Source organism: Nomascus leucogenys, chromosome 5 (genome assembly GCF_006542625.1).
Source record: "Nomascus leucogenys isolate Asia chromosome 5, Asia_NLE_v1, whole genome shotgun sequence".
NCBI lineage: Eukaryota > Metazoa > Chordata > Mammalia > Primates > Hylobatidae > Nomascus > Nomascus leucogenys.
Window position 1 is genome coordinate 137,112,207 of NC_044385.1, and position 19,291 is coordinate 137,131,497.

General features: G+C 45.8%; 2 protein-coding genes across 3 annotated transcripts in view; both read right to left on the bottom strand.

Annotated features, from left to right (window-relative positions):
- Positions 1-3,024: 3,024 nt before the first annotated feature.
- LOC101178133 (putative uncharacterized protein encoded by LINC00346) lies at positions 3,025-3,521 on the bottom strand. The gene is given in 2 exon segments (XM_012506948.2): positions 3,025-3,096; positions 3,099-3,521. Coding segments are annotated over 2 exon segments (495 nt in total).
- A 9,067-nt stretch (positions 3,522-12,588) lies between these two features.
- ANKRD10 (ankyrin repeat domain 10) overlaps positions 12,589-19,291 on the bottom strand; it is a 36,595-nt gene continuing 29,892 nt past the window's right edge. Inside the window, exons 5-6 of one of the 2 annotated variants that reach the window (XM_030813696.1) lie at positions 17,752-17,847; positions 12,589-14,160 (exon numbers count right to left, since the gene is read on the bottom strand). In XM_030813696.1, coding sequence (XP_030669556.1) covers positions 13,685-14,160; positions 17,752-17,847 — 572 coding nt within the window. In that variant the 3' untranslated portion in view covers positions 12,589-13,684. Of the gene's footprint in view, positions 14,161-17,606; positions 17,848-19,291 lie in introns of both variants that reach the window. The other variant, XM_030813697.1, reaches the window with a different exon arrangement.

Consider the following 19,291-nt stretch of genomic DNA (forward strand, 5'->3'; position numbering starts at 1 on the left):
GTTCTGTATGACTGGGGAGGCCTCAGGAAACTTACAATCATGGTGGAAAGGGAAAAGCCATGTCTTATATGGCGGCAGGCGAGAGAGCATGTAAGAGCGGGGAACTGCCTTATAAAACCATCAGATCTCATGAGAACTCACTCATTATCATGAGGACAGCATGGGGGAAACCATCCCCCTGATCTGATCACCTCCCACGGGGTCCCTCCCTTGACACGTGGGGATTATGAGGATTACAATTCAAGATGGGATTTGGGTGGGGACACAGCCAAACCCTATCACTGGTGGACAAACACCTTGTGAGGGCATCAGCTCATTTAATCCTCACCACCATCTTACGAATGAGGAGTGGGCATTGTCACAGACCCCGCTTCAGAGAGGTGGAAAGGAAAGCACAGAGAGGTTTAGGTATTTTGCCCAAATTGCACAGCACTAAGTAGGAGCAGGATTTGAACCCAGGCAGTCTAGCACCAGGTGAAAGCCCTTCTTCACCCTCTCCCCATGCACAGCTAACCCCTCCTGGTGTGGGGTGACAGACGCATTACAGATGGATGCACTCATGTCCCTGTGTAAATGCACAGCTTGGGGCTTGTTCTTTTTCTCCTTTGAAAATGCAGATAGAGCTGTCTTATCCCGCTGATGCTTGGAGACGCCTCTCCATTTCTCACCTACCCACAGTATCCCACAGCCCCGCAGCTCCACCACTAGACCGTTTCCCACGGATGGCATTTAAGTTGCTTCCCATGTTTTGTCATAACAATGTTCAACCCTTGTCATCCTTTGTATATTTTGTGTGCTCTCATAAATGTTTCTGTGAAAATGTCCCCTGGAAGTGGATGCTGGATGAAGGTTTGAATGTCGTCACTGGGGGTAGATGTTAACCTACTGTTCTCCAGCTGGCACCACTTTCCAGCCCACCCTGGCCTGAGATTGTCTACTTCCCCCACCTCCCCATGCCACAGGCTGCCAACCCCTATGCTCACATCTTAATATATTCAGTTTTCAACAAATTCATATGTGCAACCAGAAACCAAGAGGAGACTCCCCATAGTCCCACTTTTCAGAGGCATCTTGCGGTCATTCCTCCTCTTTACCACCAGCCTGGTTTGCTTTTATCTCTAGTTCTTGATCTGTCGACCTCAGATATTACCTCTGAGGCTTGATGATCAAAGGTGGGGATCTGGCTCACTCGTGCTGGTGCTGCCGGAGGGAGGCAGTCATGGCACTGGGTTTTGCTTTTCCAGGAGGCACTTGTGGCAGCGAGTGCCCATGTGTTTCCCCAGCATCCCTCTCTGCTTCCATGGCAGAAGATCCCAGTGTCTTTGTCTCTCCCGAGTTCCTGGAGCTCTGGAAGCCACAGGCCGGGAGGACTGGAGGTGCATGGTGGGGTGTGGCAGAGATGCAGGGCCGTGGATCTGATGACACTGCAGCTTTCAGACTTGTTTTACGAGAGAGAAACAACTTCCATTTCATTCCCTGCGGTTTGAGGATTTTCTGTGATGTGCACCTTAATTTAACCCCAAATAAAGTAATGTCATTACAACCGCGTCTGTTGTTTTGTCTTCCACACTCACTCCATGAGGGCACGGTACCCTGACTCTCCTCCGTGCCTCCTCTCGGCCACCACCAGGTGCTCTTGCCACTGCCACACTCCCCTCACCTGGTACCGGGTGACAGGCCACCCTTTTCTACAGAGACAACTGAGTTCCGTGCTTTGTCCGTAGTTGAGTCCCAAAGAAACCCTAAACTACACGTGCATTACTACAACTGCGTGAACACTGGTCTCCTACCAAATGCTGCAGAGGTGGAGCCCACAGCCTCCCCAGACAGGCAGGAAGCTTTGCCTCCTTCCCTGCATGCCCCACACAGCTCACGAGGAGCTAGTTGGAGATTCTGGGTACCGCCGTGCGCACCCAACGCACCGTTTACACACTCAAGTATTTGGACTGCAAGTGGTACTTGTGTCTTTACTCAAACTGTTGCTATTATGGATGTTGCGGGGCAGTGGTGGAGGTATTTGGCCAGAGTGACCATCATCTCAGTCTGACAGAGACTGTCCTAGTGTTAGCATTAAAATTTCCATGTCCATAAAACCCCCTCAGTAGGCTGGGCACGGTGGCTCATGCCTGTAATCCCAGCACTTTGGGAGGCTGAGGCAGGTGGATTACCTGAGGTCAGGAGTTCGAGACCAGCCTGGCCAACATGGTGAAACCCCATCTCAACTAAATATTGAAAAATTAGCCAGCATGGTGGTGGGTGCCTGTAATCCCTGCTACTCAGGGAGGCTGAGACAGGAGAATCACTTGAACCCGGAAGATGGAGGTTGTAGTGAGCCAAAATCACGCCATTGCACTCTAGCCTGGGTAACAGAGAGAGGCTCTGTCTCAAAACAAACAAACAAACAAACAAACACAAACAAACTCTCAGTCCCAAGCAAATTGGGACAGTTGGTGACCCTGGTGGAGCACATGCTGTAAGATTATTTCCTAAACTATGAGTGGGTAAGAATTGTTCTGAGTCTCTCCCTGTTCAGAGTCCTCATTCTTTTTCCTTTTCATGTCAAAGCTAGTTTGATTCCTAGCAGGATTCTAGGTTAAACAACAGTTTCTTCTCAGACCTCTGGAATAGGTCCCATTGGCAGGCCACCCACATTCTCCTGAAAGAGTTCCTGACTGTCCGTCCGCATCAGTCCACAGGCGGAGCCGCACAGCCAGGACGGAGCGGCACAGCCAGGACGGAGCCGCACACCTACTTCCTTCCACCTTTGGTCAATTCCATGCCCACCTTGTTCTTGGAAATGAACCAGGACATGTAACAAAATCCATTTTTTCTCCTTAGGATGAAATGATGTTGAAGGAAAGAATGTTATTTGAGGACTTGCTGTCTGTCCTTTTGCTTAAAGTTGCCGTTTCCAAGAACCTAATGACGACCTTAAGTGAGGAATTAGTGTGCTCATAAAAAATTTCTAGAAGTTTTATGCTTACAGGAAAATGGTGAGGATAATACAGAAATTTCTACTATTATTCACGTCTTACATGAGATGGGCACATCCTGTCCCTGTGTTTGAGGACTGGACAAGCCCACTCTAGCGGTGCACACAGCTGGGGCGTGCCCCTCGGCAGTGGGGTGACCTGGCCCTCTCGCCCAGTGACGTCCTCATGCTTTGTGTCACGTGAACCACAAAATCTGAGTGAAAACAAAAGTCCATGAACGTCCAGGGCAGCCACCAGACGTGCGCGAGGAAGTCTCAGGAAACAAAAGCTTCCCTGGATGGGGACAAAACACACTTCCTTCTGCTTGCCGCCATCCCTGGCTCCTTCCACTCGGTCCGCCTCCATGACGTGTTCCTCTGCTTCTCTTCCTCCGAATAAAAAGGAAACACGCCTCGGAAGGACAGCAGTGCCGGGCTGGAGCCGCCTCTCCCCACCAGCACTAATGACGCGGTACCTCTCGGGCCGCCCTTCTCTCTCCCCACCTGTGTTTTCCTTTCTTCCCGAACCTCCTCCTGGCTGAGGCCTCATGGGGAAAAGAGAGGCACTCGCTCCATGGGCCCCAGGGAAATTCCAGCGCCCCGGGCCGCAGAGTAGCCGAGACCCCAGACTGAGATCCCTCCGCGGGCCACAAAAGCTGGTTCCTGCACAGCAGCCGCCCTGGGCCCCGGCAGACACGACAGAACGGGTTTCCTTACACAACCTGTGCTTGGCAGATGTCGCCTGAAAGACAAGAACACCGACATTCCAACAGGAGGACCAGAGGGTGGCTCTGTCCCGGCAGGCTGCAGGCTCTAAGGGACACCATGTTTCCGGAAGGTCAGCGTCAAATGCTGGTGAGAACTCACTCACTCCTCACCTCCAAGACAGGCACGTGTGTTGGCTCCACCAGGGTGCAGAAGCCACACGAGCTGCTTTAACAGAAGAAATTCATGCAAAGAACAGCTCTCGGGCCGTGGGGCTGTTAACCGGGAGGGTGCGCAGTGCACGCACCGTGCAGGTTCCGGTCAGTTTTGCTCCCACAGTCATAACCCTGGTGGGCGTTTCATGTTGTTGCTGTGAGAATTTGCCGTTGCTTGAGTGAGTCACGCTGACGTGGCTCCTCCTCCAGGATTGCTAGTCTTTCTGCTCCTAGACTGACTCGGCGCCAGCCATTGCCCTGGGCATGGAAAATGCTGACCAGCTCCCTGTTTTGGAAAATGACCTCATCCCCAGGCTGCCCACAGGAGGCGGAGCATGCCAATGCCGTTCCTTACTGGTGTGTATATTACTGTTTTTGTCCTTTTTATGCAGCCTGTGGAGTGTACTTCTATAGCTGTCATTTCACTCCTGTGTTTTCCCCGCCTTGGGCGAGAATCCCATGCTGCTGGTAATGAAAGCTGCCTGTTCCCTCGGTTGCTTTCACAGTCCCTCCTTTCTCTTCCAGAGAGAGGTTTTTTTGTTTTCTTTTCTTTTATTTGAGACAGGATCTTACTTTATCACCCAGGCTGAAGTGCAGTGGCATGATCTCGGCTCCCTGCAACCCTGCCTCGCAGGCTTACACCATGCTCCCACCTGTGAAGGGAAAATAAATCTTGGGCCCCCAAACTCAAGCCAAAGTGAAAAGTCAAGCTGGGAACTGGGTCGTGCAAACCTGCCTCCCCTTTCTGCCCCTAAATAAGATGCTGCAAGATGAAAAGCTACACACCTCCCCTATATTTTGTCCACAAGGAAATTCCTAGTGAGCTCTGAGATCTTTTTTTTTTTTTTTTTTTTGAGACGGAGTCTCGCTCTGTCGCCCAGGCTGCAGTGCAGTGGCGCAATCTCGGCTCACTGCAAGCTCCGCCTCCCGGGTTCACGCCGTTCTCCTGTCTCAGCCTCTCCGAGTAGCTGGGACCACAGGCGCCCGCCACCACGCCCGGCTAATTTTTTGTATTTTTAGTAGAGACGGGGTTTCATCGTGGTCTCGATCTCCTGACCTCGTGATCCGCCCGCCCCGGCCTCCCAAAGTGCTGGGATTACAAGCGTGAGCCACCGCGCCCGGCCGCTCTGAGATCTTTAAGGTGTTTCTGTTAAGATTTCACCATGGCAATGCAAATTGATAGCTCATCTTTACAGGTGCAGTCAACCTCTGCCCACCAGACACAAATGCATACCTGATTGTTCCCCTGCCCCATTTGTCTAAGTCATCTTGTATAAAAATAATGCAGATTCAATGAGCCAAAGGCATGACTATTTTTCTCTACCCGCCTCTTACATGAAAATTGTGTACTTGTCATTATCTCACCCTTTCCCCTTTAAATTTGGAGCCCTCAAAATCATCTTCAGAGAAAGGTACAGACTGTCTCCCGGGTGGTCGTCCTTAACTTTGGCAAATAAACCTCCTAAAATGATTGAGACTTGCCTTGTCATTTTTCTCAATTGACACACCTCAGTCTCCCAAGTAGCTGGGACTACAGGCATGTGCCACCAAGCCCAGCTAATTTTCGTATTTTTTTGTAGACACAGGGTCTCACGTTGTTGCCCAGGCTCTCACGTTGTTGCCCAGGCTGGTCTTGAACCCCTGAGCTCAAACAATCTGCCCACCCCGGCCTCCCAAAGTGCTGGGATTACAGGTGTGAGCCACTACGCCCAGCCAAGAGAATTTTAAAACCACTAAGGAAATAGTGCCATTGTTATGAATCAGAGACTTAATGTGCTATTTCATGTAGTGGTTCCTGTCGTTTTGCTTGCAAAATTGGCTTCAATTATCTTGAATTATATGAACTGTCAGAAAAGCCGTACATCGGATGATGGTAATGAAAAGACATCCTTTAGCAGACAGGGAATAGGACTGATTAACTGATGCATCTGAGTTGCATTTTTTGTAGCTGTTTCTAAAAACCTTGTAATTAAATTCACTGGTGAGAGCACAGTAGCCTTCATAAATGGGAAAACAGAAAAATCGAAGTTGTTCTCAAACCATCCTGGAATCTTAAAGTTCAGGGGGCACCTGGCAGAGGGGAGCCACAGAAAGACGGCAGGGAAGGGAGGGTTAAGGCAAGGTCGGGATAAGCCAAGCAGGGCTGTTCTAGTTTATCTTTCTTACTTTGTTCTTAAGAAAACTTGCTGAACGTAGTTGGCTTGAGATCTTCCTGTTAAAAAAAAAAAAAAAAAAAAAGGCAATAAAATGAAAAACCTGATGTGTCCTCTGCCCTTCCCCAGCCCTCCCGCCTCTCCCTGCAGGGCGTGAGCACTCCTCAGGGTGCCTGGTGGAGAGGCCCCTGCCCTCCCCTGCACGGAGCTGGGGTGGCCTTAGGCCAACAACCATCAAAGAACTCAGGCCCTTAGTTCAGCGACGCGGGGGGAGCTGGGTCCAGTCGCCAGCCATGTGCATGAGCTTGGATGCAGAGGCTACAGGGAAGCTTTCAGATGAGACTGCAGCCCTGGCTGAACTGCACTGTGATCTCCTGAGAACGTGAGCCCGAGGAAGAGGCTCCTCCCCAGGTAGGATGTCCTGCCTCACAGCTCAACGCTCTGCTGCTGCTGTCAGTGCTGTGTTTTGAGGGGGATGCCGGGTGCTGCACTGACCAGCTCTAACCTTGGGGACACTGCAGCCCTGGCCATGGCCTGGGGACCCCTTCGAGGTGACCTTCCAGCACAGGTACTGGGCGGGTACCCACCCCCCAGCCTCTGCCAGACTTTGCCCAAGAGGCACATCCCTCTTTGCTGCACTGTGGACCTGCCTGCCTGGGTACTGGGGCACTTGGTCATCTGGGGGCTGTGACCATTACTGGGATGAGGGCTGTGACCATTACTGGGATGAGGCCTGAACTCCAGGCGGAGACCCCTTTCCCAAGCCTGCACTTCCCGCAGCTCCTCCCTGAGCCCTGGGACCTCCCTGAGTCCTCTTGACCTGTGTGGCTCTGCTTGCACAGGTTAGAAACTTCTAGTTCAGCTTCCCTGGCTGAGCCCTGACGGTTTTTCTGCTGAATGCCCAGAGAATTGGGGGACCCATGGCGCCCCCCCTCTGCCTACCCCTTCCCTGCCTGGCCACGAGGCTTAGCTACGCAGCAGCTGTAGGGCTTTTCACCCGGCCCTCACCTGTGGGGACTCCGCCTCGTCCTCAGCTCTCCCTGCGGACTGAACACAAAGTGGTCACTCAGAGTCCCCTCGGGGATGGTTTCAGAGCTTCACCGGCCTCCCTTCCCCACCCTGCAAACCTTCAGAGCCCGAGCCCACGCCTCGCGCGTGCTATTCTCAACAGAGAAAAATGTGACCCCATCCACATCCCGCCCCAGACACCCAGGAGCTCCAGTCCTCTCCCCTTTCCGCGGACTGGAAGCTTCTCCAGGGCTTGAGATGCCCACCTTCCCGGTGACTCCTGCCCGGCAGACTCCGATTCCGACCCCATTCTGTCCACATGTCCCCTTTCCAGCCCCATCCCCCCCTGCCCATCTCCTGAGACCTCTCCAAGGCCCCTAGGCTCCTGAGCGGACCCCAGCAGGGCCCCTGAGCTCCATGATTCTGCACTGCCTGGGCCTTCCCGCCAGAGCCGACCCTGACGCTTCCCTCCTGTCCCCCAGCAGGAGGCCGAGCTGCCCTCAGGGGCCTCTTCACGGTGTGCAGGGGCCCCCCACCCCGGCCTCTCCTCCCCAATGGCCTCTCCGCCCCTCCCCTCCCCCGTGGCCTCTCCTAGGCTCCCTCCGCCCTTCCCCATGGCCTCTGATCCTCCTCCCTCCCCTCTCGCCAAGCGCCTGCTCTTCCATCCATTCTCCCTATCTGCACATCACACACATGACATTCACACACATGCATATATTCACACCCACACAAGTCACACACATATTCACACACACACGTCAGACATTCACACACATGCATACATTCACACACATCCACACCCACACAAGTCACTCACACGTAACATTCACACACGCACACACATTCATCCACACATGTACAAGTCACACACATTCACACACCTGCATCCACACATCCACAGATACACAAGTCACATTCACACACATGCCCACACCTCGACACAACACCCACATGCAACATTCACACACATCCACACATGCACAATAGCCACACACGTTCACACATGCACACATATAACCCAAGTCTCACACTACCACTCATGCACATTAGCCACACATATAAAACTTTCACACCTGCACACACACATTCACAAACGTCACACACATACAGCATGCACACATGAACAGCAGCCACACACATTTACACACATCCACATGCATCACACGTTTATACACATCTGCACACACAAGTCACACAAATCAACATTCACACGTGCGCACACATACACATCCACACACATCACGTACATTCACACATAAACATTCATACATACACACACACCAGATTCCCACTCACAACACTCACGCTTCCCTTCACATTCTCATACACACATTTGCACACTCACACATTCCCAACTACACACTTCCCTCCACATTCCCCCCACATTCCCACACTGACACACTCTCACATGGTCCAACAGTCCTTGCACACATTTGCACACTCACATCCGTACATGGACACACATCCTCATGCTCGCTCACTCACATGCATTTGCACACACTGATACACATCCTCACACGCACACTCAGGGTCTCCCTGGCTGCAGCTGTGTCCGGGGTCACTTTTACCGTTGCTCAGTGCAGACTCTTGGGGTGGTGCCCACCTCCAGCCCCCAGCTCCAGCCCTGCCCTGCCGCAGCCCCCACTACCCTCCCACCGCCCCGGAACCCCTCACCCGCCCCGGCTCATCCCACCCACGGCCTCCCCCCAACCCTGGCTGCAGTTCCCCAAGCAGAGCCGCGCCGGAACCGCCCGGCTCAGCCCCCTCCACCCGCACCTGCGCCTCTCTCTCTGTTCCCGCCCTCCTGATGGTTCGTCCCCCTCCACCCGCGCCCGCGCCCCACCCCCGGTTCCCGCCCTCCCGATGGCTCCCCGCTTCCGGGAAACTCTTCAATGTTTCCCATGTTCTGTCTCCAAATTATTCTCCCGTTTTCTCTTCCTTAATAAAACCCCAAAAACCCAACCTATGGAAAAGTCAAAAAGGGTAATTCAATGAATACCCAGTCTACATTTTCCAGTATTTATCACTAGTTGCTTAGATCTCATCATTCGAAACATTCCAGCAGTTCTCACTGTGGCCTGCAGAACCCCAGGGTCCCCAGGACCCCATTTCAGGGGGTCCCCAAAATCAAAACGGTCTCATTACCAAGATGTGATTTGCCTTTTTCAGTGTTGACTTCTGCACTGAGGGTTCAAAAGAAACGGTGGGTAAAGCTACTAGCACCTTAGCAAAAACCGGCCTGGCCTGATCACCTTTATATTCTTCACTGCTGTGCAGTCAAAAAAAAAAAGAAAAAAGCCAATTTCACTTAAGAACGCCCGCAATGCTGTAAAAATGAGTAAATTTTGATGGCACACGTTCTGTGTGATGTACAGGGAAGTGTGTGTAAAGGATTTGTTGTGTACGGCTGTCTCCAGGAAAAGCACGTCTCTGGCTGATTGTGCGATAAGTGTATCCAGTCACTTTTTCAGAAACATCATTTTCATTTGAAATAATGATTGACAAGCTATGTGATTTAAAAAAAAATAACCAGGTTGTAATGCAGTGGCTCAAGCCTGTAATCCCCGCACTTTAGGAGGCCAAGGTGGGCGGATTGCTTGAGGTCAGGAGTTTGAGACAGCCTGGGTAAAATAGTGAGACCCCATCTCAAAAAACAAAACAAAACAAAACAAAATTGCCAGGCATGGTGGTGCACGACTGTAGTCCCAGCTACCTTCAAGGCTGAGTCAGGAGGATCCCTTGAGCCCAGGAGGTCAAGGCTGCAAGGAGCCAAAATCGCATCACTGCACTCCAGCTTGTGCGACAGAGACCCCGTCTCAATTTAAAAAAAACCAAAAAATTAACCAAGTGAGCTTTCTACTTCAAGGAAAACTGACAGTATTTGTGTCCAATGATAAAATTTGAGTTTTTCAGCAAAAATCAGGATGTTGTAAAACTTGTATCCAGTACCATGAGCTTGACAACTTCCAACTTTTGACTTTCATGAGATTATTGGTGATCAATGTTTTATTTTTTTGAGATGGAGTTTTGCTCTGTCGCCTAGGTTGGAGTGCAGTGGTGTGATCTCGGCTCACTGCAACCTCTGCCTCCCAGGTTCAAGCGATTCTCCTGCCTCAGCCCCCAAGTAGCTGGGATTACAGGTGCGTGCCACCACACCCAGCTATTTTTTTTTGTTGTTTTGTATTTTTAGCAGAGATGGGGTTTCACCTTGTTAGCCAGGATGGTCTCTATCTCCTGACCTCATGATCCGCCCACCTCAGCCTCCCAAAGTGCTGGGATTACAGGCGTGAGCCACCGTGCCTGGCTGGTTATCAATGTTTTAATATTAATGAAAAGTTTCAACATTTGAAAGACTTGCAGAACTCAGTTAAAAAATATTTCCCAAGTAAGTAATGCATAAAGTTACAAAATTATGCATGGGTTAAAGGTCCATTCTAAGTGAAAGATGGACTCTCCAGTAACTGAATACGAGAAGCTCACTGATGTGGATCCTGATTCCACATTGCAACTAGCCTTTAAGAAACTACTGTTACTGGATGGAAGGTCTCGACCGTGAGTTGTCCAGGTTCCTGGTGCAGCTGAATAAAGAGTGGAACAAAACACACAAAGCAACAAAAGAAGTAAACAACGAAAGAAGCAAAAAAAGCGCAGATTTATCGTAGCAAAAGTACACTCCACAGAGTGGGAGCCAACTTGAGCCAGGCTCCAGAGTCCCCCCTTTAAGGTTTTTACTAAGCTAAAAGAATTTGGTAACACCCCTAGGTGACCTTTAGAGGCCTCCAATTGGCTGCACCCTATGAAAGATTAGCATGCAACCAATCAGAGGCTGAAGTGGGGACTCTCTGGTTATCACAGGTAGGAGGCTGTGGCCTGAGTGCTGCCTAATCTTGCCTAGAACTGGCTGTACCTGCTGTTCTTTTGCTTATGCCTTAGCCCTTGGTTACCCTAACTTCCTATTCTCCTGCCCCGTGACCACTACAGAGTTTGGGCGTGGTATCAAGTACTCACAATTAACTGCAAATACGGTTCAAATATCCCTTTTTCCAATTACCTATCTGTGTAAGGCCAGATTTTCTCCACATACTTCAACCAAAAATTTTAGGTATTCTATCTCTGAGTAATGTTTTATAGTTTTCAGTGTAGAGGTCTTGAACATCCTTTGTTATTTTCCTGGGTATTCATGGTTTGGGTGTCACTGTAAATGGGCTTTATTTCATTTTCCAATTGTTTCTACTAGTACAAAAGAATGCATGCATGGGAAAGTATCTTCAGGCCAAAAAGGCTAAGACTCAGTGAGCTATTCTTGCAGTCAGTATAAACGTCAATTCTGGTGGACACAGAAAAACCTAAGCTTATTCTCAATGTTAAAATGACCACCATATTTTTTAATAGAGCATTTTTTCTTCAAGTCCTAAAGAAAAAAACCCAAAAAAACTTCTCAAATAAATACAAAATAGACAGACTAATGCACCTTCACATACCCACCACCCAGATTTAACATCAGCTCGCACCAGTTGTGTTTGATCCTTGTCTCCACTCACCAGGGAGCATGGGCTCCACTCATACTTTTATATTTTGAAGCAAATTCCAGGCATGATATCAATTCCACCATCACAATTTCCTTATGTATCGCTAAATAAGAACTGAATATACTGGTGTAAATGACTCTAAACTAGAATATGACAAACTACTTCAATCATCCACTCAAGCGTGGATGTCGCCCTACTCTAGGTTCCATGCAACACTTTTGTTCCTAAGCAGTCATCTTCTGTCCAAAAATTCAAGACTAATCAAAAGTATGTTTACTGTGTTTTCAGGATTCACTTAACGTTTTTCAGCAAATAATTAACTCACTATAGAACATCTGGAATACCTTAGAAAACAGTCCAAACGGGAAGGCATCAAGTTTCATCTCTTAAAAACTCAGTAGTGTGGGTGGCTTCCTGGATCAGTCTGAGGCCAAATCTCAGTTCTAAGCTTGATTACTAGTGTCTGCCATAAGATGGGGGGCGGTGGCCTGGACAGCACTATGCATTCTCTTCCTGTTCTCACTGTAATTTTTGCAAAACTTCCAAAGCGTAATGCTCCCTCATTGTGGTCTATTAAGTTTTTGCAAGAATATGCATGATGTAGTGAATGTTTTAAATAACATATGTAGGCATGCCAGAATGGCTATTTTGATGCTATTTATAACTGTAATTCATATTCCTAAAAGGCTTACATTAACATTTGCTAAAACCAAAGAAGTTTAGAACATTATAGTTGCTGTCTTTTATGAAAATAAGCACCCAGGCACAATACTGAACTGACATGCAATTCATCCTTCCTTCATAGAGGTTCAGTACCAACAGTGCCCATAAAACTAAAGTAGAAACTCAAAAATGGAAAAAACACCGTATGAAGAGTGTCAGAAGAGTCAAGTAAAATCTTATAAGCAAAATGGAACAATAGTAAACTTCTCCTCCCTTCCCATTCCTTCCACAGATATCCACACCCCGCTGGCCCCCAAGCCCAGAGAGAAACCCCAGGGACAAACTGAGTGTGAGTTTTTTATTCAATTTGTGAAGGACAGTTTTAAAACAAAATGTTAGTAACACTCTTAGAACACTGGTTTGTTCATTTGACATTTTATCTGCACCAATTTTTATTACAAAAATCAAGAAAGTAAAAATTCATTACAATATTTGCACAGTATAACCACTAGTTGCCTAGACAAAAGCTAATTTCTACAAAATCAAAAACTTAATGCAGCTTTATTAAGAGAGTCAAAATTCTCTCAGTTAACTGGATATACATAGTGGTATATATATCTTAAAGCAGAAAACCCCAAAAAACAAAAATAAGGAAAAAGAAAATACATGTCAAAAGTCAGTTAAATATTTTGACCTGACAGTTCCTACAAATAGTAACTTCCACTACGTATAAAGGAATCTGTTACGTGTGGTAAAATTTCCAGAGACCAAGTAGGAAATGTGGAATAAAAACAATAAATCAGAACGCAGCCCCAGGCTGGGCCTGTTCTCCATGAAGCCCAAGGCAGTGATCTTCATCATTAAGGAGGGACCACCTTGTCTACAGCTAAAACCTTCAACAACGTGGTGATCTGCAAAGCTTCATTGAAAAAGACAAACGTTCTCTTCTTCACACAAATCACTGCAGAAATCTTTGTAAGGCTGTACCTTGCATAGGGAAAAACTGTGTTCTGTCAAATTCTACAGAAAACAGTGGAAGCAGGCTTTTTAAAATGATGCCCATGTGCAAAGACATAAATTACCAGGCACCTCATTTACCACCCCAATTTATCTTGATCATATAATCTTTTAACAAAAAGAAAAATGGCAATATCTGGTGACAGTATTAAAAAGACAATGTTGAGATTGGCATCAGAAAAACTCCAAAAGTGCACCTTATAAAAAGGACACCTCACTGTAGAAACATCTATGCACTTAGTATGCCCTACTCATGCACAAACAAGCAGTCGCTAGGAACTTGTCGAAGTTTACTTTTTCAGAAAGTTGAAGTATTAAAAAAACAGTACAGGTTGTGACATTCGTTCAAGTTGCTGCTACATGGGTATTCTGAGCTGGCTACCAGGAAGGACTCCTGCGTTTCCGAGGGCCAGGCCAGTGTCTCTAGGAGCCGTGGTGCAGGTGCATGGTGCCCAGCACGGCACTGTCGTACCGCTCCTGCACCTTCACGGACTTGGAATGCTCGACCACACTGTTCAGTTCTGGGATGCTTTCAGCAGTGTCCCCAAACCCGTGGTAGTGTCCATAGTACAGGTTATCCCCAATGTCTTCCACCCAGGAAGGCCTACTGGCTACGCAGCTACTTGGACTCCCGTTCAGGTGCAGAGAACCGCACAACTCAGGGTTAGCTCTCAGGGTCTTCTCTGGCTCCTCAGTCCCACTAATGCAGAGAGAACCCTGGCTACTCGGAAACGGCTGTCCTGGGGCTAATCCACTGCTAATTCCGTTAGATCCTGTCAAGCACTGGCCATTCCTGCTTTCCATCCCACTGAGCGGGGTCGTGGAGGGGAAGTCCAAATGTCCATTGATGACACATCCATTTGTCAATGTATTCGATACGGAGCTACTGTTTTTCATATCTGCATTAAGAAATACACCTGTCACCAAAATTCAGAACCAATGAGGGAGGAGAAACTATAAAATGCTTCATTGCCATTACAATTTTAAAGAATTTTAGTTTTTTTTTTCCTTTTAAACCAGTTCTTTTTCCAAAGTAAAATCAATGTGCATAAGTAGACTTACTATTAAAACGTTAACAGTAGTATTTGCCTGGTAAGATAGGAAAATCATATGCGTGTCAATAGCATCAGGTAGCTTAACTGAAAAATGTAAGCTGACAAACACACTGCATGAAAAATACCAACACAGTCCTGAAAAGCCATCAATAAAGTGCTCTCATTTTAAGACTACTTTCGAGAGCGGTTTTTTTTAAAATCGCCCCTGAAAAGGTCCATCAGAACTGAGTGTAAAGTGTTCTACAGAGGGTTCCAACAGAACACAAACTTCTCTAGCTCTCAAGCGAAAATGGAAAAAAAGGTAAATGAAGTGAATTAAGGAAGCTCTTTGAACTATGTACAACAGCATCACATGAGGTTTTTAAAAAATCTTCTCTCCTCATAAATCAGGTAGGGACTCTTGACCCTCTCCTGAGTCTCAAATCAGGGCTATTAAAAGGAACCACTTTGTTTTTATTTTTTTCAGTAGCACAGAAATCTACGTAGTACTTCTGCCAAATGCCCCATGAGAGCACTGGCAAAATACAGAGAGACCGGCGACCACAGCAAGGAACTGTAACAGCCAACAGTCCTCAGGCATGCAGGCCTGGGCCACCAGCATAATGTAGAGTCGCTTCTTCTCAGTCCAGCAATTAAAATGACCATGGCAGCCAGGGTTTCATTAGGTTACTTTCAAAAACCACCTTTGCTGGAAAAAATGTTGGTAGTTTAATCTGCATATACAGACATCTATCAGGAGGGAGACCTCTTATGGGATAAAAAGTCCATCATGGAACATCAGGGCACACCAGGACAGGCAATGACAAGTTATTCCTCTGTATACTGGAACTTGAGAATCAGTAATATTCATGTTCACAGGAATTCACATAACAGTATAAGGGATGATCTAAAATTATCTCTAACTTGGTAATACTAGATTTTATCTCAATGTTCTTCACTACCAAAGCAAAGCATGTTATTAAATCTAGAAGAGCTCAGTTCTAATAACTTTTAGAATAAGGACGCAGCTTAAATACATCCGATTACCCTAACATGTCACACACCGTGTGACTCTTCCCATAGAGGGCTTCTCCTCCATCTCACCTCCTGTAAACCTCTGACAGAGGTTTCTGATATGTCCTGCAAGTCTTCCTGCCAATAAAGGATCACGGCTTGTTCAGTGAATGGAAACATTATCTAAATATTCCGTTAATCATCCATTTTTTTATATTTAAGCAACACAGTTTAATAATTGCTATAAATTCTTCATAGGACAACAGATTTTTTTCCCCCAAATTAAATGATAGCTTTTCTATTTGGCTAAAATCCTAGACTAGAAAACAAGTGTTTCAAGGACTAAATAGGAAATAAAAACCGAAATAAAACAAGTTATTCCCACGGGAAATTCATAAGAATTTTTTCAAAAACAAAGTATAAACAATGTTTTCCTAGGTGACAAAACTCAAATATGATGGCAACCTTGACAGTTGTTTATTGTGTGTATAGTTTTTACTAAGAGAATAAAGTAGGTAGAATTTTACTTCAGTGCCCAGTTAAAGTAAATCTGTTCAATTATTTACTCTCAAAATCAAGGCTGGTTGGTAAGCTCATGTTGTTACAGAGAATCTAATAAAACTGAGCATAACAACAGCGGGCGCCTCAGACCTACTGAGGCAGAGCACGCACATCACGGCCTCCAACGCTCTCCCTTCCTCTGCTCCCAGCTGCCAGCCAAGACGCGCACTTGCCCTCTGTCTGCCCGGCCAGCCCTCGGATCCCACGAACATCCAAACACAATGCTGGGGATGAGGTTTCAGACAAGATCCTACTTCTCTTCCAGCCAACCCCATAGAGATCGGGATTTAGAAGCAAGCACCCTCCTATCCGAGCCCTTTCCAGGGGTGGGGACACTTGACCCTCCCGAGTCTCCAACTAGGGGCATTTAAAATGCAAAGATGGCTGTACACAGTTGTTCAAAAATGTAGAATTCTTGGAAATGATTTTGGCAGAAGAAAAATTCGAAGTTACTCAAGTGTTTAAAGGAGAGCAGCCTGACTTTTGGTCTGATTCTCAAAGGACTGTGGAGGCAGCTCCCTCAAGCTTCCAGTGGACGTGGAGCGCCATGTCCCACAAGGAAAGCCTCGAGTAATCTCTAGTGATTTAAAGCATTGTTTACTCAGAGTGTCATAAATCAAATGACGGGAAACACAGGGTGTACGGACTTGGCATCTGGTATACGGGATGGGCTGGGTTTTTCAAAAGTATGTTCCAGTTTGGATAAAGTTTAACAAATAACTAATGTCTGAAGAATAAAGGGTGGCCACTTCTGCCTATTCAAAAGCAGGTAGCAAGGTCATTTTTAAAAAACGCAGGATTTGAGTTTTGTTATGGATCTTTAGCTAAGGTCAAATAGCCCCTGACTACAGAAAACCTATTATTTTAAATATACTAACTGATCTGAATTTCTCTACTGGGAAGAAGGTGACCCCAGCAATTCTGTAGCTTCCAGAAAGATGAACAGATTTTCTTTTAACTTTAGTGAACACAAATGATTTTTTTTATGTGGGTTTGGGAAACAATATACATACTCTTTTTTTTTTAATCCCTAGTGAAGAATTTGCATAAAGACATAATAAACTTAAAAAAATCTACTTCTAATATTAATACATGTTAAGAGAATGGCTAAAAATGTTTTTGTAGTCACCTGAATAAAAACGCAATAGCTAAATGGACAAATCATTTTAGATATTCTAAATGCTATAAGAACTGAGCTGCTTCTGCTTTTTAAAAATTGGAAACGGGAATACTGTTTTAATATACTAAAAACATTAATGTATAAAATGTGTGTTGTGAAACACAGTGTTTACCATTTTAACAGACTCAGAATGAAGACCACAGAAACCAGAGCAACCAAGTCCTGGGTAAAAGATTCCATGCTGGAGTGACCGGGCTGAGTCAGAACCACATTTACTAGTTCTCAGCGTGTACTGCTAGTCGTCCTCTTTGCGGTATATTGGTTTGAAAATATTAACCGTAGCATGTTCGGTATATTCACCCAAAGGCCATATGTCAGAAAATTAAAAATGCAAACCTCATTAAAAATAAGCAAGGCACATTAAGCAACAGCTTCAAATCAGAATAAAGATTGCACTTACATTTTTCATGTCCATAGAATATACCCAAAACACTTATCCTTGTATCTACAAACTTGCCCAAGATATGCAAATTATAGTATAACATTTTTAAAAAGACACTGGACAACAAAGTGCAAAACATCTGAGAAAAACTTATGCTAGAAATAATATGCATACTGATTCCTGCAACGACAGGGGGTCTGCATTGCTGACACAGTATATATTTCTATTTCTTTTGGTCCAACAGAACCACTCTCCTGCTGTTTGGTGTCTTCGACCATTGGATTGTTGTTGCAGCTAACAGGAAACTGTCCACTCCCACCTGTTACAACAGCAAACTCCCTATCAACGTGCATTTTGTCAGCATCGTCTTCTGTGTCGCCATTCATGAGTGGCATGGCAGAATCCAAGCTTTGAGCTGCACAGAAAACAAAGACTATTTCAGATTCCTTTGTCTGTAACAAGTGTTCAGACACACAGTTTACATTATTTTGTGTGAGCACTGAACACTTTCAACAATCACATAAAAAAAAATCGGCAGGTCACTAATGAGCTTAGCACACAACTGAAAAACTTTTCTACAATCAAAACAATTTCTTGACGTGCAGATTTTCAAGGTCATGGAATTTCAGATACCTATTACAGATTTACTTGATGGCAAAAATTCTAATTTTCTGGACATTTAGAGGACATAAAGTGGTTATATAACCTGGAAACAATTCTAAACTCCATTTTCAAATTCAGATTTAAAAAAAAACACGAATTCTTAAATTAACATACAATTAAAACAATCCTGATTTAAAAAAAAAATACACTATTTCCATTAACCAAAAAATAATGTAAAGGCTGAGAGACTCAAGACTAGTCTGTCAGCACTGTCCCAGAGTGGCATTTGATCTGAGCACCAAAATACAGTAAAATAATTACACCAAAATACAGAGAGCGTTAGAAATGTGAAGCTAAAGCTACATAGGCACTTCACTTCCAAGATTACCATTCTCTGTACTGTGGAGATGCGAATGCCCCATGTCATACACACGCTATACAAGCACCTCTGCCTCCGAATCCTAGCAAGACTCACTTCTTACAAGCAGCTCCACGTGTCTGAACGGCTTCTCGTGTTTAAGAATGTGTTTTTACCAAAAAGGATTCTAACAAATCACTGTTACATCTTGCTTTATTCATTTACCATGGCATAAATGTTGTATCAGATAATTTCAAAACAATCTTTCCTCTGCCCTATGACTGTATTACGATTCACCTAACCAAATTCCCTGCAGCTGTCTGGGCTGCTTCTCTTTTCCTTCCTATCATGAATACCACAATTAACATAATCATAAATGCATTTGTGGGTGTATTTCTGGTTAACTCAGATACTTAGAATTATTTCTGGGCCAAAGAATACACACCACAAAAAGCAACTTTCAGTGCTAAATACCTCTTTCATGTAAACATTTAAAAATAGGGAGAAAGGAACTTTGCAGCTTGAATTAGCTCTAGCTTTAGAGGCACGCGAGTCATTTTTGATTATACTGTCTATATGAGATCTGGATTATTCTACAAAGATGCTAACATACAGAATGAGAAACCTGATTTCTGAAATTAGTATGTGGGAGAGAAACAGAACAGTGTGATTTGTGTAGTTGGGGGGATGGGGGTTAGTCAGCAGTCTGAATAGGTAGGAGGCCAAAAGCATTCTTCAAATACAGGTGCTTTAAGACCAGAGGCATTAAACGGTGGATTTTAGTCTTATTCAAAGCTTTAAAAAATCTTCCACAGGCCAGGCTCCACTTTCACTGTGACTCAGGTGCATACTTTTAAGAGATCAGTGTGTAAGCAGGGCATCTTTTGAAAAAAAAAAG